Raw genomic sequence first — 17,333 nt, forward strand, 5'->3', positions numbered from 1 at the left:
TCAATGAGAAAAATACTAATTAAAAATGTAAAATCAGATAACTGGTCCCGATAAGGCTCAAACTCGCGACCTCCGACTCATAAGAGCCGCGCTCTAACCAACTGAGCCACGGGACCAATTACATTTTTTAATTTTTTGTAAACTTCATTTAAGAATTAATTATGTGCTAATCACCATACAAAAATTTCTTAATGCCAAATTGCTAAGTTTACTTGCGATCTTTAAGTTTATGTTTTTATTTACAGTCTGAATTATATTTGCTGTAACATTTATATATTGGCTACAATAAAAAGCCTATTTGCTGTAATAATATTTGGTGTTTACCACCAACAACTATCTTATACGTACCATCCGATAACAGTAGTAAGAAGAACATGTAAAGTTTGAGTTTGATTAGTCATGAAACTGCTTGCTTAAGACCATCCGATAACAATGGTAAGAACATAAACTAGCAGCAGTGATATGGGGTACAGAATGTATGCTAGAATGCTTGTCCAAAATGGGAACTTTCTGCTGAAGCTTGCAGAAAGACCAACAGCTATCGAAATAATTAAAACAACTAAAACTTCAGCAGCGACATCCCATGATAAATTGCGTATGTAAACAAGAGCCAAAAATATGATCAACCCCACAATATTGTTCATGAATGCCGCGTTGTAAATCTGCAGAGAACAGTTCAAATGTCAGATGATATTGATCATATGGAGTTGCAGTGCTGTGTTTATGGGGAGTATTAGGGACGGACTTTTGAAGTATAAATCAGGGAGAAATCAGTGTTTGACATCATTAGACGCTCAAGTGTGTGAAGTAGTTAAAACAATATATTTGAGTTTATGGAGAGAAACAGACCTCAGAAAGTGTTAAAGAGATGGCATTCTCCGTCTTTTCTTTGGCAGAGGATACAGACATTAGCGCCAGTCTGTAATTTGTAGCCAAGGGTATCACAACATACGAGGCCATGAAAGAAGGGATGCTTGCAGCAGTGGAAAACTCTTGGAGACTTACCATGAGGGGCATTGAAAGAAAAACTGTTATGGCAGTTCCTAGAATAATTAGAAAAGCAGCCTTCAGGAGATTCATCCATGATGTATCAGCACCCCTAGTCTTCTTTTTCTTAACGATCAGCGGTATCTGCTGATCTTCCATAGATGTCTCATTCTGCAAGTGCAGTTTAATGACCCGGATGAAACTCTTGTTTTTCTAAGCATTCAAATATAGTCCTATCAGGCAAATGCGGGCGTAAGAGCAGGTGTGCTCATCCCTTATGCAGGTAATTTCAAGTCCCTCTTCCCGATGTTTACATTAGTTAAAGTAAAATATTGCTTGTGTAAAAAAAAAAAATACTTACAGTCCTACCGGGGCTGAATTTATACCTTGGAATGATTTCTTCTGAAAATCGATCTATGTTCATTATCTTTACCGTTGGCAGGGGTCTTATCTGGATTAATCCATTTTGAGATTCCATTCACAAACTCCGTCTCAGCTATTTGAGCGTCGCCAGAGAGATCAAATTGCTTCATCACTTCTTCTGCATAATCATCATCATCCAGACCTATTTCTTCTATTTGTATTCCTAGGATCAATGCTCTAAGTTCATCTGCTGATATGTATTTGTTATGATTCTTGTCTATTCTATGGAACAGCCTGCAAATAAATTTAGAAAACGACTAAATGATGAGATCATGGCATTTCAGCGATTCAGGTGGAGTGAACTAAAAACAGAAACCGGGTACTTACTCTTTTATACTGGATTCATTAGCATTTCCGTCAACTGTCAGAAGACTCGGCAGTATCTTCGGTATGTATTTACGCATCAAATATTCAAACCTTCTGCTCTGAATCCATGGTTGAAAGAACTGCATAATTGTTTTCTATCAGTTAAGAAGTTCACGAATACAACATTTCTAACTTTTGTACTTTGTTCATATAAACAAACAAAAGTCTTTCTCGGATTCTTATTATTTCAGTATGTTAATTATTTCATCTTTCATACACAATAAATCAAACTTTTACTAACATCTAAGTATCGCCGAGGCAGATTTAATGTTCTTGAAGTTGCGTTACCTGGTAGATGATGTAAGTGGCAAGGATTGCAGATGCAATCAGTAGAGAAATTAAGATCACAACTCGAACCGCTGTGGTTGAAGTCAAGATTTTTGCCAGTTGAAGAACGAGATATGGAATCAACGAGAGCATCATGATTCTTGCAGTATCTTGGGTTTCGACATCAATTCTTACACCGGAACCTACACAACCATGTTTACTTACACATGAAGTTATCATATTTTAGACCTCTATCTCAATGAGTGTTGATTAGTGTTTGTGGAGATCAGAGAAGAAGTAAACCAGTTAAACTGAAGGGGTTCTTATTTTCTGAATTTGATGAAGTTTGAGAATCCGAGAGGTCGGAGCTACCGAAAGCAACAACAAAACCCCAAATTAGGGTAAGAATCATGATTGTTGATCCTGCAAGCATGCTCATGTTCATTTTTGCCATTTCCTCCGCAGTTTCTGTAGTTGCTGTAATTCCGGTTACTGAGGAACAAAATGTGAATTGTCGTCATGAATTTACAAGACATAATACATGTCAAATGTATTACTTTGATTTAAAAGTTAAAACCAAAACTTCTGAACTTTTCTCTCCAAATAGTCAAGCAATTACTAGACAAGTCAAAATCATTTAAACTATGCAAGTGGGCCTTTACCACAGTAGTGGAAAGGTGTTGAGCTCTTGTATGACGGTGTGGGTTCAAATCCAATCGATGGCTAACTAACATCTAATCTAACAAAATATATTATATAACAAAAAAATCATTTAAACTATGAATCTCTAATATTCATTAATTCGCACTCTCAACACGCTCGTCATTTTACATATATTGAGGTGAGCAACTGAGCCACAAAATTAAACACATGAGTTGTTGAGATCAACGATTCAACACATGAGTATAGTTCTAATACCATATATATCGAGGTGAGCAACTGAGCCACAAAATAGAGACCCAAGATAATTAAACTTTTATGCAAAACTTTAATTCCTCGAAGTTAGATTCCTTCAAATATATAAGATTATGGTCATCACAGTTTAGGTACTTTTTTTTTCCCGTAAATTTTCAAAATTCTCTCTCTTATTTTACCTGCTCTAATATTTTGATTTTTGTTGACATGGTAACATGGTCGGGGATTTGCAGAGTTGTTACCTTTTGAATTCATTGTATATACCTGATTAAATAAAAAAGAGATAATAGACTGTAAATATATTATTGTTTTAAATAACTATTATTTCCTTTATTGTATTCAGAAAAAAATATTAAGCGGCTAAGAAAAATGAACCAAGCTGGCAACATTGACTAATAAAATAGTCTCCAACTTCTTGATGGATGAATATGCATGAAGGAGGATTAACATTGACTATCCACCCCTTAGAGTATTTTATCACTACTAACCCAAGACTCAATCTTTGATGACTTACATTTTTTATAATTAGTGCAATTCCGCTAATTAATAACTGTTAATGTCAGTGAGAAATACTCAGACTATTTATGGTTTTTCTTATTCTTCAAAATGGTGCTTTAATTGTCTATTTCTATGAAATGAAGAACAATATAGAGGAGAGGAAGACGATCGATGAACTAAAAACAAACAATACAAGCTGAGGTTTGGGAAGAAATTAGGGATCTTACCAAGAACCACTCCAACTTGTGGAATCAAGCCAAGCAGGTGGAAAGCACTAGCACCAAAGATACCAACAACTCATGTGTTTAAATATATTATTGTTTTAAATAACTATTCTTTCCCTTATTGTATTCAGAACAAATATTAAGCTAAGAAAAATGAACCAAGCTGGCAATTGACTAATAAAATAGTCTCCAACTTCTTGATGGATGAATATGCATGAAGGAGGATTAACATTGACCATCCACCCCTTAGAGAATTTAATCATACTACTAACTCAAGACTCAATCTTTGATGACTTGCATTTTTTATAATTAGTGCAATTCCGCTAATTAATAACTGTTAATGTCAGTGAGAAATACTCAGACTATTCAAGGTTTTTCTTATTCTTCAAAATGGTACTTTAATTGTCTATTTCTGTGAAATGAAGAACAATATAGAGGAGAGGAAGACGATCGATGAACTAATGACAAACAATACAAGCTGAGGTTTGAGAAGAAATTAAGGATCTTACCAAGAACCACTCCAACTTGTGGAATCAAGCCAAGCAGGTGGAAAGCACTAGCACCAAAGATACCAGTCCCAAACAATTCAAAGAAGATTTCAGATCCTCTTGAAACGTAATGATCTGCGAGGGAGAGCAAGACCTCGTAGACGATTATCAGAAAAAGAAAACCCCAAACTGAAGTTGCACAAGGCAAGAAGCCATAAATTGATTCACAAGTCACAGAATCTGCTTTAAGATTCAGCGCTTCGACGATCGAAGATTGGCTTGTTTCGTCGTTTATTCCATCGGATATAAGACTGGAGTCTCTAACAATCCGGCCGCTTCCTAAATGGACTAGTTGGAGGACAAGAAAAATGATGAACAGAGCTGGTCTTGACATATCCAGAGACAGCTTTGTAATGAAAAATTATTACAAATGAGAAGGAAACTTGGTGCTTGATTAGGTTTAAATGGAGATCAATACCATGCAAGTTGTGACATCAGACAAAAATAGGCAAAAAAAAAAAGCAAGTTGTTTGACATTAGCAAATCCCTCTTTTCCTTCGTCTAGATTTTGAACATTAAGAACGAAGGATAATGTGGCAGGTTTGCAGAAAAAGCTGCCTACTACCTAATAATTGGATTTTTTAAATAATGTAACCAAATATTCTATACACTTGCCCCACAATGCCATCAACCATTGCATAGTTTTGGATATAAGTAATGAAACTTTTTAAATATAAATGCACACATTAATGAATAAATTGAATAGTTTATCGAATTATGTGTATATAAGTTAGATCAGTTGGTTATGACAATGTACTTCTTGCACTTAAATATTAAATTTTCCTTCTAATAAATTAGAGTAGTTTAAAATATGTATCATCTTATGACTCTTATCATTTAAAATAACCACAATGTAGAAACAAATTAATAACTCTTAGTGTAAAAATATCAATGTATTAATAAAATAAATCCATATGAAGATTCACCAGTGAGCTGCAGTATTGGCAGGTCTATTTCAGTATCCTAATTGTCTGCATAATCTACTAAGATTTTTCAGTCAATTTGGAGTGGCGGGTTGGAGATCATGACCAGATTGGGAGGAGGGATCTAGAGATGCAATATTGGGTTCTCCGTTTTGGGGTTTTCGAACTGCGACAACAATGGCTGTAATAGGAAGGTGGATTTTGTTCCTCCGGGGTTTGGGTCTTCTGTGGTTGTGGATTTCGTCGAAGTTTCAGCTTCGCGTCTTCTGTTGAGCTTAAGTCTTAAGCTTCTTTGTTTTTGTTTTTGCCAAATTTTATTTTTCTTTGGTTTTTTTTGGTGGGGTGGTGAAGATAGGCGGCAGTGGGGTGGTGAAGGTGAAGGAAGAGAGATGACGGGGGGGGGGGGGTGGTGAAGGAAGGTTAGGGGGCAAACAGGTTGATGGGGAAGATTTGGGTGTGGTTACACCACACCCCCAATTTAATTTGTATTTTCACTAAGTTTGAGGTTATCTTGCTTTTAAAATTGTTTTGGGTCTTAATTGGTGAGCCCATGGGGCCCACCTTGTTTTTGTGTTCCCTGGTCACTCTCTCATCTTCCTCTCACTTTCTCTCATCACTCTACAACTCACACTCTCTCCCTCTCACCCGTGTTCTCCCTCCCTGCACACCCTTATCTCCCTCATCATCAAACACCACAACAACCACATAAACACCACCACCATCACCCTTGTGAACAAAGTTTAAAAGAAAGAATACCCCAAACCCTCATCTTCCATTCGGCCAGTACTGTTCATCGTATTTCTCGACGAGTTTCATATTTTTGTGACGTTGGTAAGCTTCTAGAAACCTTTGGGTTGTGTTTTAGGGTTAGATCGAAGCTTGTTTTAAGTGGTGTATATGTGTGAATCACATAAAATAGCTCGGAGTAGCTTTTCCAAATTTTCTGGCGAGCACCGTCCCTTTCAAGGCAATTTCTAGCCAAACCAAGGCAATTCCCTGAGTACTACAACTTTACTTTTTGTTTCACCCAATTTCGTTGTGTATTGAAGAAGTTATATCCATTTGAATCTTACCTAGTTTCTGGCGACCTTAGTAACTTTCGAGGCGTTTTCTGGCCAAACCAAAGCGAGTTAGATGTCGTGTGAGGTACCATTCTCTTCGTCTCGTCGAGAGCTATGATTTCCTTTTTTGAATCACTCGTTTTCGTTGAGTGTTGACAAAGTTATTAACGTTTAAAGTTTGTTCAGTTTTCTGGCCGAAATCCGGCCTTCTTCTTCTTGAGGTCTGGTGACCCACCAAACCCAGGCCGTTGGGCCGTTTTGACTTGGGCCTTAGGCCCTTTTGATCTCAGGCCAAGCTTGGACCTTGGCTTGCTTAACCTTTTTATCCCAAAACCCTATTTAAAATCCAAGCCCATGTAAACCCTTAAGCCCAAAACCTTAAACCTTTTAACCCTTTTGGACCCAAAACTCTTAAAGCCCAACCCTTTTTAAAAGCCTAACCCAAACCCTTTTAACCTAGAGCCTTAACCACTAAACCCTTTAACATTTCAAACCCTAAACCCTAGCCGGCCCAAAACCCTTTATGGAGAATATTCTGTTAGGGAATATTCCGTTAGGGAATATTCTCTAGAATATTTTAGGAATATTTTGTTGACTTTTATGAAACTTACCTGGGACCCTTTTAGGGTAATTCGACGTCCTGAATCCGTTTCCAATTTCTGTTTTCCCAAATTCAATTGTTATAATATAGTTTTATTAATTAGACCCTTTATGTGCTTAGGGGCAATTATTGTAGCGTTTCCGTCTTCGCTAGTTTGTGTGGCTCTTCAATGGCCAAGTATATGTGAGTGGACCCTTCTAAAAATGCATGTTTTAATAGTAGAAATGCATACATGAAAAGTATGATTTGATAATTACATTTTATGAAACGTTTTGTGAGATAACATGCTTAATGAGGCTATTTTGAATTATTACTATTTTTCTTATAACCCGTGTTCCTATAGAATATCTGATGGATGACGATATGATATTTAGAACATGTTTAGAACATCTCTTTATAGTATAGATGATGGATGACTTTATACTATGAAGCTGTTTTTCAAATATATATTTGTTCAATGGTTTTGTACTTACCTAGTGGTCCCTATTCCGCTACAGGATGAAGGGATAGATTCCGGTCCATCCCGGGCAACGGTTATTGTGTTGGCATAAGGCCTAAAATGTTTTTCCTCTGGCTATTATTAGCACAGGGACGGGAAGCCGGCATGGGGCCTGGGGGTAATTTTCCTCTGACTGTTTGCTCAAAGACGGGGAGCCAGCATAGGGCCTGGGGGATATTGGACATTCACTAGTGATTATTATATATACAAGTTATGATTTGAGACATTGCATGACATGCTAGGTTTCAGAAAACCTATTTTTATCATGTTATATGTGTTTTTATAAAACATAGGGGTTAATATGTTGATAACTGTTTTATTATATATATATATATATATATATATATATATATATCAACTTGGTCCATTCATATTTGTTTTGCGCTCCCTTTAGGATTTAGAATTGAGGCATACAATCCCGGCATCAAGGCACTTCCGCATCGGCATCTTCGAGTCCTCTCGGTGTATCCTCATATTCATTCAAATTTATATTATTTCTTTTAGTGTTCTAGTTAGTTGTATGCTCTGAAAATGTTCCTTAAATGCATATTCTTTATTCTTTTATATTTATAAGTCTTATATATCCCTTGTTTTCAGCATTTGCACTCAATAAATAGCTTTCGTCGCCCTTGGGTGTCGGCTAGCATGTGCTTATCCTAGTATTCGAGGGATATTATGATTGGGGCGTGTCAGTGTGGGTTTGGTTTTTTGGGTTTTTTTTTTAAATATTTAATTAATTTTTTAACAGAAAGTGGGTCCTACCTCAAGCCACGTCAGCATTTAACGAAGGAATTGACAAACAACTGACGGAAGGTATGAAATTGTAACAAATTGTGAGATGAGGTATGACATTGACATTTTTTAAAGATGAGGTATGAAATTGTGACTAACGCAATAGTTGAGGTAGTTTTATGTAATTTACCCTTTTATTTTTTAACTCAAGAATCTCACCACTTGTATAGAGAAGTGGTGTATCACTCCATGTTCTGGGCACATTGAAAAATCTATCGTCATCTTACTACTAGTGGGAACAACACCACAAAAATAAAACTAGGAAAATGTAATTCAATTTGAAGTCTTTCTCTTATTCTAAGCATAATAATAATAATTATTATTATTAGAATAATGTCTTAATGATAGCTGACAATTGGGAGAAAACAGGGTGGAAATGGGGGGTGGGGTGGGGTGGGGTATATGCATGCCAGCGCATGCGGTGTTTTTATTTATTTATTATTTTGTCCCTTATCATTAAATAAAATTAGTGGATGATTTTTTATTAAAATGCAAATATTTAAAACCTTTTTAATTAGTTTTCCTTTTAAAGTAATCACGTAGTAACTAAAGATTTTATATTGATCACAAGCATAACAAGTATTAACCCGAGGAGATTCATACGAAGATTCATCATAGAGCTTTAGTATTCGTAGGTCTCTTTCATTATCCTAACTTTCTGCGGAATCTGAGTTGAAACATGGTTAAAGATCCAAACATGGGCTGCAGAGTGGTACAGGTGGGTTGAATTTTGGTGAAACAATAGCTTGTTTTCTAGTTTTTTATTTCTTCATCAGTACGAGGATCTTTGTATCCGTGCATATGACAAGAGAACTGGACTAATCTAAAGATAATCAATGACTACATTAGTCTTCTTTTTCTGTTAACAATATGGTATTTTAAATTACTTTTATTTATTCTTGAGAACTAGTCGAACCTGCATATGCATGCACCATAGAGTAATCATCACAGATGATTCAGTAGTTAGGGACAAATTTTAAGTTCTTATTTCACACGGCATCCTAGATTCGATTCTTGGTACTGGTGAATCACACGATGGTATAGTCATGAAAAAATTAAAATACCTCTATAAGTCTTTCTAATATCTCAAAAGGTAAATTACAGTAACTAAGCTACCAGCTAGTCCCTTTTCGAAACGGGAAAAGCGTATGCATGAATGATAGTCTTTCTGTCAACCTAATGCTACAACAAGAACCATACGTCCACATAGTCAAGGGTTGAATAGTCATTATATAGAAACTTTGGGGTCTAAATCATTTAATACCAAACTTGGACCGTTGACTTTACATAGGAAAATTATAGATGTCAGCATGTGTGGTGCGGTGTAGTGTAAAGTGGGTTTTGATCAATAATCAAGCAAACAGAAAAGCCAAATTAACTCCATCATCCCTGAGTTCATTCGATGGCATACCTAGAACCCTCCAATGGCGAAGCCGCGATGAGAGGCAGTTCGACGGGGAAGGAAGGAACGGGATGTCGTCAAGGATGACTTCTTTGGTGGATAAACGAAGAACACCCTCTCGGATGTGCTTCTCTATAAAAAAAATTTAAAAAGGTGATTTTTAAGTAATTTTATGAAAAAATACCTCTCGTGTGCTTCTTCTAAAAGTAGTTATACATCTCAAAATCACTTTCAAACATACCCTTAAATTTTTTTTTTTAAACAAGCAAATATTTTTCACTAATTTCATGTTAAAAACGAGGAGCGTTTGAACCTGAAATGTAATGGCTTGGAAAAGAAGATCCTAAAAATCAGCACAATCCTAACCCTTGATGCATGACCCTTGTTGAATATTGACATGTTTTGAGATTTTTTTTAAAATAGAAATAACACATTTTTTTTCTTCCCAAATAGTGATTATACTGACTATGCAAGTGGGAATTGGATCCTCTCATGAGCAAATGGTGAGGATCCTCATGATCACACAACACGAACGGTTGAATTTTGATTCAACGACTACAAACAGGAGGGTCCCTCTAAAGTTATAAGAATTGTAGCTGTTGGATCAAAATTCAACGACCCTTATTGTGTGGTCATGAGGATCCCCACCATTTGCTCAGGAGGGGATCCAATTCCATGCAAGTGGTGAGAGAGTAACACTTCAATTCAACCTGATAAATTGTCGATGGGTTTGTTTGAAACAATTGGTCCATTTGGTTGGAAGAAAGAATTCCCTTTGAATCCGATCCGGACCCAAATTGTGAGGATCCTAAGGATCCTCACATTTTAACCATTCATTTTGCATCATGTAATAAAAAATTATTTAACTTTTTTTATTTAAAATTAAATACAAATAGTATTTAATGAAAACTATCCACACGATGTACGATGAGCGACTAAGATGTGAGAATCCCTAAAATCCCTACAAAGTAGATCGGGAGAGAATCCTCTTCCCAAAGAATTAAACTTGTAAAGATACAATTTTGCAGACAACTTTGAATTGGGTTATATCCTCACCATAAATCCTTTGGGGGTAATTATGAAGCAAAAAATAATTTGAAAAATTCTAAAACTGACACGTTAAATTTACAACCAAAAGACGATAATATCCTTGTTAAATACTATTTTGTAATTTATGTAAAAAATGGTAGGACTATTACATGTTAAACATTTTGTTTATAAGATATCACATAAATGACTTTCATTATACAAACTAACATTCTAGGAGGCGAAGATTCTCCCGCAACAAACCCGACCGTGAATTTGCATCCGGTTCCGGCAGATGGTGAAATCTTTCAAGGTCTATACACACACATAGGAGCAGGGCATGCAATCTCCTCATAACTGCTATACAGAACTTGCTTGTTATACTTCTTCGCTACTGCTTTGGCTAACGGACTTCAAAATGTTGAACTTGCAGAGTGGGCAGGTGGCATTGATCTGTAACCATTTGTCTATGCAGGTGCAGTGGAAGTGGTGACAGCAAGAAAGTTCACGCAGTTCAGTTCCATCTTCGTGGGCACAAAGGCAGATGCAACATTCCTAAGATTAACACAACTCACGTAATAAGTATGTAAACTAAGAGATTCGGACCCTTCAAATTTTTAGATTTTTGTGAAGTAAGCTAGTGAGATGGGCTAATAAGGATCGTAGTATTGAAATTAAGTGATCCAAATTTTTCGTTCCACGAACTCTAGACACAGAGATCTGGAGTAGATCCCAATTCGTGGTTTTGAAACTTCAACAAAAGCAGGCTACAGCGATGGCAGAACAAACCAATATTGTCAATATCATCACTGTCTGATTGAGATGTGCTGCCTTTCTATTTCTCTGAATTTCGTCATCAAGCTTCAATCTTTACCAACATTAGAAAATAAGGGATCAAACTTTCTTCATTTTGTTAAAAATTATGCAATCCTTTTACAATACTCCAGATTATCCAACGCATAAATCATCACCTTATCATACAATGCACGTTTTTCACCATCTTAAAAAGCGTGGGTGATTAAAAAGGTTCATGCAATGCAAATTTTACCTGTTGAGGTTGTTGGGAATTTGGCAGGATTCCAATTGAAGCTGGAGATTGGACGTGAAGTTGGAAAATTTGGTAGGAGATGTGATATTTTTGTTTCCTGGTGATTTCAGTATAGTTGGAGAGAAGCGAATATAGAAGCGAATATAGCTCCACATGCTTCTACAACCCCTTTTTTGTGGCTTAGCACTCTTTTAGTGCGTTAAACAAGTTTATGGTCAGATTAATTTTTAAGAAAATTTCACTTTATTAAAAATCTCAAATATCGCTATTGTGACTTAACTGGATTTATCTATCTTTTTATCAACAATTGTCGTTCATGAGATTTGAATTCAAGATCCCTTAAAAAGCAAGTGACGATTGAAAGATGCAAGACCAAATGGTCATTTGCTATTACATACATCTACTACTCTTCATGGACCTCTTCCTAAGACTTGATTTACTCAGACCTAATTATGTTAAAATGGTTTGTTCGAGATCATATTAAATACATGTAAGTATTGTAACCAATCCCAATTCTTATATGCCAACTTTATACTGAGCTACGAGACCAGTTACATTTTTAATTTTTTCTAAACTTTATTTTATGTGCTAATCACCATACAGACATTTCTTAATGCCAAATTGCTAAATTTATTTGTGATCTTTAAGTTTATGTTTTTATTTCCAGTCTGAATTATATTTGCTGTAACATTTAGATATTTGCTACAATGAAAAGCCTATTTTGCTGTAATAATATTTGGTGTTTACCACTAACAACTATCTTAAGATAAAATTAAACTATGAGATTTTGGGATTAATCGTTCATTCTAACTAAATTACAAACACAATTATATCAAACAATATTCTGATACAAGGAACATTAAAGGAATCCTAACTAAATTAGGAAACACAATTATATTCCTAATCACAAACATTCTCCTAATTAATAGGGTTGACTCACGCCAACATTCCCCCTTAAGTTGGTGCGTAGATATCTCCTAAGCCCAACTTGTCGAGTGAGTCCCGAAATCTTCCAGTAGGTATCGCATGTGTTAGAATATCCGCCAGCTGTTCTTCTGTTTTCACAAACGGAATGTCAACCAGCCGAACATCAAGCTTCTCCTTTATGAAGTGTCTATCCACCTCAACATGTTTAGTCCGATCATGCTGCACCGGATTGTTAGCTATCTCTCGAGCTGCTTAATTATCACAGTACAACAACATAGACCCCTTGGGCTTAAAACCTATCTCAGTAAGAAGTATTTGAAGCCATAGAAGTTCACAAATACCATGTGTCATTCCCCTGTATTCAACTTCTGCTGACGATCTTGCCACCGCATTCTGTTTCTTACTTCTCCAAGTCACCAGGTTACCAGCCACGAATGTAAAATAGCCTGATTTAGACTGCCTATCAGTGATGTTCTCAGCCCAATCTGCATCAGTATATCCTTTCACCTCCAAGTGTCCATGCTTTCTGTACATTAGACCCTTTCCTGGAGCTCATTTTAGATAACTCAGGATTCGCATTGCTGCTGCCATGTGATCCTCACTCTGTGCATGCATAAACTGACTCACCACACTTACTGCATAAGTAATGTCTGGTCTAGTGAGTGACAAGTAAATCAATCTTCCCACTAACCTTTGATACCTTTCCCTATTTGTTGGAACTTGATCTTGATAGATTGCAAGGTGATGATTATGCACAATTGGAGTATCTGTCGATTTACATGCCAACATACCAGTTTCGGACAATAAGTCCAACACATACTTATGTTGTGACACGTATATCCCTTCTCGAGATCTAGCAACCTTAATACCTAGAAAGTACTTAAGTCCCCTCAAATCTTTCATCTCAAACTCAGAAGCCAAGTACCCCTGTATCCTTTCAATTTCCTTCGTATCATCACTTGTGACAATCATATCATCGACATATATAATGAGTAAAGTAACTTTACCATCCTTGTGTTTGATGAACAAAGTATGATCTGAGTTCTCTTGTCGGTATCTGCACTTTTTCATAGCCTGAGTGAATCTCTCAAACCATGCTCTAGGCGACTGCTTGAGACCATACAATGCCTTCCGGAGTTTACACACTTTTCCACTGGAGTTTGTAGTGCCATATCCTAGTGGAAAATCCATATAGACCTCTTCCTTTAAATCCCCATGCAAAAATCCATTCTTTACGTCAAATTGTCTTAGAGGCCAATCAAAATTAGCAGTAAGAGACAACAACACTCTAATGGTATTCATTTTTGCAACCGGAGCAAAAGTTTCCTGATAGTCAACACCGAAGGTCTGTGTGTACCCTTTGGCCACTAGTCTCACCTTACCTATCGATGGTTCCGTCAGCTTTATGTTTGATAGTAAACATCCATTTGCATCCCACTGATTTTTTTCCTTTGGGAAGTGTAACCACACTCCATGTATTATTCTTTTGTAATGCCTCCATCTCAATTTGCATTGCTTCTGTCCATTTCGGATCTTTCAATGCTTCTTCCACTCTAGTAGGTATTTTGATAGTATTCATCCGTTGAACAAGTGCACAATATTTTGGCGAGAGTTGATGAGTGGAGACATAATTTACAATAGAGTACCGTACCTTCCATTCTGGAGAGTACCTGTCTGGCGGCTTTCCTCGATTCTGTCTGAGAGGAAACATATAAGGTGGTTTAATAATTTCTGAGTAAGTACTTACCTCGAGGTTATCTGGTGGATCATGGGCGGGTACTGGAAGAGTGTGAGAGGGGTTGTCTCTTGGGATGACACTCGGGCATGCAGCAGTATGCCCATTTAGGCAGATCGCAACGACATTTGGGCAAATGGTAGTGACAAGAGGCCCATATAGGCCCGTGGAACCAGCAGGAGAAAGCTTCATAGAAAAAGGCAGCCTACGTGGGCTTGTAGCATCAGGCGGCCCATCTGCCGCTGTCTTATTATCATCTGGCCTACCAACAACCATCTCAGTCACACCATCATTAACAGGCCCACATGGCTCAACACGTACATGCCCATCTAGGTAGTCATTATGTACTCCTTTGTTTTGGATTTCAGCATGCCCACGCCCATGATTTGGGCCAGCAAATACATCTTCAACATGCCCATTGTTTAGGCCGACAGGTTCATCTTCAACATACCCATTATTTGGGCCGACAGGTACATCAAACCAGCCATAGTCTTCACCTAAGGTTGTGTCCCCCTGAGGAGTATGGTTGGGAAGAAAAAATAATTCATCTTCGGAGAAGGTAACATCCATGATGACATAGACATGTCGGGTAGGTGGATGATAACATCGGTAACCTTTTGCTGGGGACTAAAGCCAATGAAAACACATTGAATGACACATGGATCAAGTTTGCTTCGTTGGTTTTTGTAAAGATGAACGTAGGCCACACAACCAAAAACTTGTGGTTCTAGATAAAGAGTAGAGGATAAGGAAACATGGTCACCAAGTACGGCCAACGGAGTGCGAAAAAAAAAAGAACACGCAATGACATTCGATTCATGAGATATACGACGTAGGTCACCGCATCAACCCAATAAGTTTTGGGTGTGGAAGCACCAATGAGAAGAGCCCGAGTAATCTCAAGTATGTGTCGATTTTTCCGTTCAGCTACTTCATTTTGCTGTGGGGTATGAGGACAAGTAGTTTCAAGGAGAAGTCCATTTTCTTGGAAGAATTGAGAAAGGTCCTGATTAATGTATTCACCACCATTATCGGACCGAATAACTTTAATAGGAAGCGAGTATTGTGCGTGAACCATATGATAAAACTGTTTGACAATGTCACCCACATCATTCTTATGTTTCATGAGATATAACCAAGTCATTCTGGTGTAGTCATCAACAAACATCATAAACCAACGTACACCATGCTGAGTAGTAACTAGAGACGGCCCCCATACATCAGAGTGAACCAACTTAAAAGGAACTGTTCTTTTGTTAAAACTCGGAAGATACGAAGCTCGATGACTTTTAGCTAAAGTGCATACATTACACTTTAGAGAAGAATCTAAAATATTATTGAATAATGACAGGAGTAATTTCCGCAATGCATGACCTAGGCGACGATGCCACAACTGAACAGTCTTCACTTTTCCATTATCATGACTTTGAACCTGGTGAACTCGGCTTTGGGCAACATCGTCGACATAGTACAACCCCCTCCTCTTAGTACCACGTCCAATGGTCGCCTGAGTTTGGATATCCTGAAATAAACAGAAAGACGGAAACATTAGCACAACACAGTCCAATTTTTCGGTTACTTGCCCCACGGATACTAAATAGCTAGAAAGTGTGGGAACAAGTAAGCAGTTATGTAACGAGAGGGTAGAAGTGAATGATACTGAACCCGCCCCTGTAATTGGGTGGGACAACACCTCCATTGGCAGTAAAAATATTATCTCGTGGTGATGGTGTCATAGAGTCAAAAAGACTACAATCGTAAGTCATATGATTAGTGGCTCCTAAATCAATAATCCAACCTGTATCATGATCAATCGATGCAATTGAAGCTATGCCTGTGTTACCGAGGTTGTCAGATTTCTCGCTTGAAGCAATTAAATTTAAGAGAGAACTGTTGTTCCAAATTTTCTGGAGATGTCTGTTGGAAAATATTAGTATTTAGGTTTATTTTAGTATTTGAGTTTTCTTTGTTAGTTTAGGATTTAGGCCTAGCCCATCCTAGTTAGGGTTTCTTAGGTTTAGTTCTCTATAAATATTGCTTGTAATTTAGTTTGAGAAACAAGTTAGTCACAATGTAGCATCTTAGGGTTTTGTAGCCGTTTCAGCATTCTCGTTCGTTTAATAATATTCTTATTATTTTGTTAGTCTTGTTCGTTGCGCACTCTGATATTCAACTTGGTATCAGAGCAGGTTTGATCCTTCAGGATTTAATCTGCTTCGGGTTGGTATCTGTTTGCTTGTTTCCGTTGTCGTTCGTGTTCAAATTGTTAGTTGGTATTGATTGTTTGCAAGAAGAAAAAAATTGTTCGTTCGTTTTTTGTCCCGTGACTCTGCTTCTGCACCTTTGAACGCCGCAGCCTGTAGGAGTATCCCCAAGTCTGTATTGTTGCAAAGGAAAAAAAGAAGGAAAAACAGGGGAGTAAAAAAAAAAAAGGAAGAAACAAGAAAAAAATTGGTTGCTTGTTTGAGGCCCATGCGGGCAAAGGGAAAAAAATTTTGGTTGGATTTTTTGTTTGTTTGTTCGGAAGTTGGCATCGGCATCTGCATTGGTATTGACATCGGCATTGGCATTGGCACTGGAATTTGGAGTTTTGCATCCACATCTACTTTGGCAAACCCATGTCGTGTACCGTCATGAGTTTGATGGGGGGTGTTGGAAAATATTAGTTGTTGATGCACAAAACCGGAGGTCTTGGAACAACGTAAATCCAACCGTGAATCTGCACGAAATGTAAATAACACAAGATGTATCGTGGTTCACCCCAAGGTTTGGGCTACGTCCACACTAATTGTATTTATTTGAGGGAGAGAGAGAGCTCTGAGAGTGAGAGCGTTGAGAGGGGTAAGGAGACTTAGGAAAATGGCATCTCCCTAATTGTGAGGGTGAGGAGTCCTTTTATAGAATAAGGACTCCTCACTTATTACATATTTGCCCCTTCCTTTATTACATAATTACATTTAAGTCATCCGAGTATTTATACGAGGTCTAAATACGAGGCCCTAAATATGGTATAAACATTAGTATTTAGGTTTATTTTAGTATTTGAGTTTTCTTTGTTAGTTTAGGATTTAGGCCTAGCCCATCCTAGTTA

At 37.3% G+C, this 17,333-nt stretch overlaps 2 protein-coding genes across 6 annotated transcripts in view; both read right to left on the reverse strand.

Moving 5' to 3' along the window:
- Window positions 1-297: 297 nt before the first annotated feature.
- On the reverse strand, window positions 298-4,781 carry LOC126585740 (sodium/calcium exchanger NCL1-like). Of its 5 annotated transcripts, none has more exons than XM_050250236.1 (8): window positions 4,190-4,319; window positions 3,138-3,222; window positions 2,347-2,535; window positions 2,065-2,246; window positions 1,738-1,856; window positions 1,374-1,644; window positions 850-1,158; window positions 298-662 (listed from the first exon to the last, which is right to left on the reverse strand). In XM_050250236.1, exons 2-8 carry the CDS (start codon window positions 3,211-3,213, stop codon window positions 414-416), a joined length of 1,395 nt encoding a protein of 464 aa, XP_050106193.1. In that variant the 5' UTR covers window positions 3,214-3,222; window positions 4,190-4,319; the 3' UTR covers window positions 298-413. The 5 variants fall into 5 exon arrangements, with proteins under 5 accessions (XP_050106193.1, XP_050106192.1, XP_050106191.1 ...); XM_050250235.1 differs by lacking the exon at window positions 4,190-4,319 and adding an exon at window positions 3,684-3,737; XM_050250237.1 differs by lacking the exon at window positions 3,138-3,222 and having other exon boundaries at window positions 515-662; window positions 850-919; window positions 1,006-1,158; window positions 4,190-4,781.
- A 5,849-nt stretch (window positions 4,782-10,630) lies between these two features.
- LOC126585743 (E3 ubiquitin-protein ligase At1g63170-like) overlaps window positions 10,631-17,333 on the reverse strand; it is a 37,104-nt gene continuing 30,401 nt past the window's right edge. Inside the window, exon 5 of the mRNA XM_050250245.1 lies at window positions 10,631-11,087. Within this exon, the coding sequence (XP_050106202.1) occupies window positions 10,911-11,087 (177 nt within the window). The 3' untranslated portion in view covers window positions 10,631-10,910. The remainder of the gene's footprint in view (window positions 11,088-17,333) is intronic.

This window comes from Malus sylvestris, chromosome 10 (genome assembly GCF_916048215.2).
Source record: "Malus sylvestris chromosome 10, drMalSylv7.2, whole genome shotgun sequence".
NCBI classification, from domain to species: Eukaryota; Viridiplantae; Streptophyta; class Magnoliopsida; order Rosales; family Rosaceae; genus Malus; species Malus sylvestris.

Bases quoted from the DNA above. Each gene is read 5' to 3' on its own strand.
- LOC126585740 (XM_050250234.1), bottom strand. From the start codon at position 4,562: ATGTCAAGACCAGCTCTGTTCATCATTTTTCTTGTCCTCCAACTAGTC. The intron at 2,247-2,346 runs GTTTACTTCTTC...ATGGTTGTGTAG, and splicing joins GAACCCCTTCAGTTTAACTG to GTTCCGGTGTAAGAATTGAT. The intron at 1,857-2,064 runs GTAACGCAACTT...ACAATTATGCAG, and splicing joins CCACTTACATCATCTACCAG to TTCTTTCAACCATGGATTCA.